At 33.3% G+C, this 6000-nt stretch overlaps 2 protein-coding genes across 2 annotated transcripts; both read right to left on the reverse strand.

Annotated features, from left to right (window-relative positions):
- Positions 1 to 1276: 1276 nt before the first annotated feature.
- Positions 1277 to 2212, reverse strand: LOC140831579 (dirigent protein 22-like). The gene has a single exon (XM_073195319.1). The coding sequence runs from the start codon at positions 2127 to 2129 to the stop codon at positions 1542 to 1544; it is 588 nt and encodes a 195-aa protein (XP_073051420.1). The 5' UTR covers positions 2130 to 2212; the 3' UTR covers positions 1277 to 1541.
- Positions 2213 to 5010: 2798 nt separating this feature from the next.
- Positions 5011 to 5742, reverse strand: LOC140831580 (dirigent protein 22-like). Its single transcript, XM_073195320.1, has one exon. It carries the CDS (start codon positions 5732 to 5734, stop codon positions 5093 to 5095), a length of 642 nt encoding a protein of 213 aa, XP_073051421.1. The 5' UTR covers positions 5735 to 5742; the 3' UTR covers positions 5011 to 5092.
- Positions 5743 to 6000: the final 258 nt, after the last annotated feature.

The following is a 6000-nucleotide window of genomic DNA, read 5'->3' on the forward strand; positions in this document are numbered from 1 at the left end:
AAAACGCAGCCTTAACTTCGGTCTGGGTATCAACGAAGTGGTCCAACGAACCATTTTTCTCCCACTTTAATCGAAATTTTACAGTTCAACGGAGCTGGTGAAGATTATGAAGTGGAGAGAAGGGGTTATTGCTGTTTTTGAAAGAATGATCGGAAGATGTTTGTTGAAATGCTTCTCATGTCATGACTGTTCTTGCAGTGAGTGGGCTTCGAAAGCAGTTTGAGTCCGAATGCTTTCGTAGAATGAATGGGATGTGACCGAATCAAAATCTTCCGCTCTATTTTTAATTTAATTTAAAATATATTTTTAACATTAAATTTGATTTTGTTAAATTTTGCACACCTGAATTATATAAGTATTATTGGACATGATTATTTTGGGGGATGACAAGTAATTAATTAGTATATTTATAGAAAGAATGTACTTGCTAATCTTCGTGAAATAAAAATAACAAAATTTGTGTAGGATGTTCGAGTTGATAAAATTTATGATTGTTTGATCAATTATCACGATTTAGAATTTCTTTATCAACACTTTCTCGAACGAGTTTGTCGTACAAGATTGGTCCGTGCAATTTATGTGGCAAGTTGCACGCTATTACGTTAGCTCAATGATTTACTTAGTACATCGAAAAACAGTAGATACGAGTTTCATAGTCATAGACAAAAAAAATAACAAAATTTGTAGATACCTAAACATTTGTCTAAGAATCGTTTAAATCGATGAATTATTAAACGATGGTATATTTGAAAATGTGGGTTTGAGATTATTGATTTCCAAATCCACAGTCTATTTTTGTATTGTGTATTTTTGGACAAAGAAAAATAATCAGGTGTTTCGAATCTTACACTTTCTCTCCAATGCAATTTCATGTACACTTCGAAAGGATTTGAAATATATAATACCCAAACACTAATCAAGGAAACATCTCTCAATGAATATTCACACAATATAAAAATATTATCAATCTTCACCTTAATTCAAATCCCCTAACCCACGAAACTGAAAGGCAAGTGTACCTAATCTTCAACTAACTCCATCCTCTGCTAAAATCAACGTTAGGTGAGAGAGTTGATGACCAAAAAAGAAATAATTGAACTGAACTGTCCATCTGTGTAAAATTCAATCTTCAGTATGTTTTAAACTCTTTACATTCTAGAAAAAGTGGAACCAAGATTTCACCTGATCACTTATTTTGATTCCAAAGTAGTCTCGAAATAAATCATTTGTGTTCGTCTTAGGGTTTGTAAAGCCTGATAATTTGGTGTTGGAAACGTGATCAAAAGATATTAATTCTCTTATTGCCAAAGCTTGCACTTTTACAATAGATTGACATAAACTTTTTTCAAGAAGAGAGAAACGTGACTTCGAATCTATATTAAAACAAATGGGGTTCTTGTGATTTTATGACATGAAACTCTCCCAATTGGAAGAGAATTGTGTTCGAATTTGCATTGGAAACAAACTCAACCCATCGTAAGTAAAAAAAAGAAAAAAACATGTAAAGAAGAGTAAAGCCAAATATTCGATTAATTAATTCATCAATAATGGAAGACAGAGACATTGTACTCAACCACAGTATCCCCGGTTTTAAGGTCGAACGTATGAGTCCTTGCCTGAGCATACCCGCGAGCAAACCGGAACACACCGCTGCCGCCCACCACCGGCATCTCCCTCAAGCCGGAGAAAACCGCGTTCCTCCCCAATACACTTAGGGTGCTGCCATTGAATTCCCCTTCCGTGAAATAGTAGTTCAGTACCATCAAAAGCCCGAAGTTATTCAAATCCGCCGACGCGTATATCCCTTGTGCTCTCCCCACGATTTTCGAGCTCATTTCTGGGCCAATAGTCAAAGGGTCGTCCATCATCACCACGAAGCCGAAGTTGGTGACGGAGGAGTTTGTGACGGCAGACTCCGCGACACGCACGGCGGTGGGGTTGGGGCCACTGACTATGTCGTGGAAGTAGAAGTGGATGTGACTGAGTTTTTGTCTGCCGAGGCCGATTTCTTTTCTGGATATTTTTCTTGCGAAGTATTCTTGGGACTTTCCAGCAGGCATGAACGTTGCAGAGAGAAAGAAAATGATGACAATGGTGAATGTGAATTTTACAGCCGAAGTGGAGGACATTGTATGGAGATCAAGGTTTTGAAATACTTCTGATCAAGGTTTTACAACTTCATGAATGAATGCATAGACGGAGTTGGAGCTACTAATTTTAATTTTTTTAATATAAAAATATTATTTTACCCTTTTATCACAGATTCTTCTTCATTCCCAAATTTTAAGTCAAAATAAAAAAAACCCCAAATCCAAAATTCTAAATATTTTTGTTGTCTTCCTCAATTAATTGTTTAACCAAATATAATATTTTTGGTATAATGTCTGATTCTCAAAGATGCTGAATTGCTATTATTATTGCCAAAAATAATTGTTGTTGTGCTCTTATTATTTAACTTAAGTTTAATATTGTAATGGGTTACTTTTGTTACGGTTTTCTTAGTTAATTTTGCAAGACAAATTTTTGATCCGACCCAATATTGAAAAAATATTATTTTTTTTGTTAAAAATATTATTTTTCATTATAAATATAGACCAAATTAACTCGTCTCACAGATAACTCGTGACACCACATCACAGAAACATATTATCTAATTAATTAGTTATAATTTAAAGAAACGGTTTTCTGAAAATAATACTAGTATTTTTAAATTTGTTTTGGATAAAGTACTGTAATCTTTTTCCTACTAATTAAATACTTCAAATCCTCAAGTAATAATATTTTTTATTTGTATTATATTTTTTGAAAATTATTTTTAAGTATCTTTTTCTTATAAAACATGTCAAACATGGTAATTGTCTAACTCCATTGTTTTGTGATTATTCGTTAAAATGTTATAATTTTTATTTTAAATTTATTTATTTATTTATCATATATATATATTTATTTATTTATTTATTTACATTTTTTTCTTCTCAACCTGCGGTCTGCGGACCAACCAGAGCTCACTTTCGATTATGGGTGTGTAGGCAGTGCCCACACCTCATACGAGTGGTTGAGATTCCACCTCATGAGGAAAAAAGAAATTAAAAATAAAATAAAATGGGGCCAGAAAAAATTCTGGCCCCTGGATGTACCCCTGCAGGCAGTGCCTGCAGGGGTAGGATGAAATAATCCTAGGTCAACCGCATAAGCCCACGACCCGCACAATCTGGCCCAGTCCAGCCAACTCAAGGGGTGGCTTGAGCCCAGTCCAGCCAACTTCCTCGTCACCCCATGGGCCTAGCTAGCCTAATTTTTCATTTAATATTTGGTTTTCTCATTCAATAATTGGTTACTTACTATTTAACAATTTAAAAAATCTTACGTGTTCAGTTATGAAATTTCACAATTTTATTTTTTAATTTTTTATTAATCTTCTTTCCAAATTTTTTTATTTATTTAATAATTATCGTTTTATTATATCATAATATTGGTTAGATTTATTTTTTTATTTTTTAAAATTTTCCGATTTAAAGTTCTTAGTTTTATTTTTTACACCTTATTTCTTTATTAGTATGTTGAAAATGAAATATTGATATATGAATTACTGTGGTGAGTAACTTCTGGGTTATATTATGATTCTAGAATAAAATTAGAATTTTAAGTATATTTAGGTAGTGTTGGCAATAGTTTATTTTAATTGATTCTTGTTTTTTTACATACAATTTTCTAGCATTTTATTAGCTAGAAGTTCGGAAATACTTAAAATACAGTGTAAACAAGGAGTATTTTAATCTCTAAATAAAATTGATTCTCCACTTTCATTTTTTTAAAAAAAAGTTTTTGAGTTGCTTAGTCCCAGATTTTGCTCTTTTTTTTTTTTTTTTTTTTTTTTTTTTTGCTTAATTTGATTCAATTTAGAAGTTGGTCTCATGTTAATTTTTATTCTCCAAAAGAGATTTTGCTATTTTTGTAAAAAATTGATTTTTTTATCATTATTACTCTAGTCAATATTTTTGTCTAATTCAAAATTATCATTTTTAATATATAATTTTTCGCAATAAGTTCAAGGTCAACCCAAATCTAATTACTGGATTCGTCCCTGTATGTATAATTAGTTGTACAACTTCTATCCAAATAGTATCCAAATAGCTGGTATTTGTCAGAAAAAATACAAACACGAAAGAATATGTGGACTATTATGCAGAACGATTAAATTACACATAAAATAACATATCAATCGTGAGTAAATAAAGTAAATTGAAAACTGAGAACCAAACCGTAATCATGTAACAAGTACAGGTAATTTAAAACATATTTGTCCTTTCCGGTGGTGTTCTTAAGATCAAAACGGACAACTGTTTCCCAATATACAACGACTAAATTTATAGTAACCTATCACATAGGTGTTACACACAATGAAATGAAAAAATACCTTAACTTTATCCCAGAAAAATGAGGTAGCATAATCAAATGAGAAGAATGCAATGAATGATTTGTTGTTGTGTGTTTTGAGGACATGAAAAAACAAGAGAAACAAAAGCTGCAGCATACTTGGGCTTGTTCCACTGGAATCAGGCACGCGCACGCAAAGGATAATCGAAGTAAACCATTTTTTAACGAAAAATGTATCCATCCTTAGCTTGCTTGTGAGGAAACTGTTTGTTACGAACGATGTTATATCATTTGAATATTGCACGTTTTTATGACATCTAACATTATATTTAAAAGAAAAAAAGTGAAACCAAAGTGTCTCTTAATCATCATTTGATTCTAAATTAGTCTCGAACAAAAGCAATTTCGTTTTAAGAGTTTACGTTGCATTATTTGTCATAAAGAATTAATATTATAGCCAGATAACTTGGCCTTGGACGGAACTATAATGTATCGAAAAATATATTTTGTTTATAGTAAATTTACATCATTGAATATTTCTGAATATATATAAATCTGGTGGTAAATAGATATAGAACAGAGATCTGTAATTATTTATATGACACAAAATTTTTTTTATCTCAACCTCAACATAAAGATAATTAAGTTAATAAATATTAGGACACTCTTTATTTAATGGAAACATGCATGCCAAATATATATTTAAATTAATTCTTCAATAATGGAAAGTATAGACATTGTACTCCACCACAGCATCCCCAGTTTTCAGGTCCAAAGTATGAGTCCTCGCCTGAGCATACCCACGAGCAAACCGGAATACACCGCTGCCGCCCACCACCGGCATCTCCCTCACGCCGGAGAAAACAGCGTTCCTCCCCAATATGCTGAGCGTGCTGCCGTTGAATTTCCCCTCCGTGAAAGCGTAGTTCAGTACCATCAAAAACCCGAGGTTATTCAAATCGGCTGACGCGTATATCCCTTGTGCTCTCCCCACGATTTTAGAGCTCATTTCTGGGCCAACAGTCAAAGGGTCGTCCATCATCACAACTGCGCCGAAGCTGGTGACGGAGGAGTTTGTGACGGCGGCCTCCGCGACACGCACGGCGGTGGGGTTGCGCCCACTGACTATGTCGTGGAAGTAGAAGTGGAGGTGGCTGAGTTTTTGTCTGCCGAGGCCCATTTCTTGTCTGGATACTTTCCTTGCGAAGTATTCTTGGGACTTTCCAGCAGGAATGAAAGTTGCAGAGAGAAAGAAAGTGATGATAATTGTGGAAGTGAATTTCACCGCGAAAGTGGTGGCCATTGTAATGGAGATTGATTGAGGTTTTTCGAACTTTGTGAAAGAGCATAGATGCATGGAATGCATTAAAGGCTTTATGTTTAGCACTTGGGCAGGATTAATGTGTAGTATATTAAGGTTTTTTTTTTTAAAAAAAATTATTTTACTTTGTACAACGTAAAATGTTGGCGTAACATTAAAAAAGATAATGTAACTAACACAACGTCTACGCTTCGATAAAATAAAAACTGAAAACAAAAAACGTTCCACAAATAAAATACAACTTTTAGCATGTTAGATAACCCAGAAAACATTTAACTTATAAGGTTAAATCCACTATTTCC

Source organism: Primulina eburnea, chromosome 5 (assembly GCF_022965805.1).
Source record: "Primulina eburnea isolate SZY01 chromosome 5, ASM2296580v1, whole genome shotgun sequence".
Taxonomy (NCBI): Eukaryota; Viridiplantae; Streptophyta; class Magnoliopsida; order Lamiales; family Gesneriaceae; genus Primulina; species Primulina eburnea.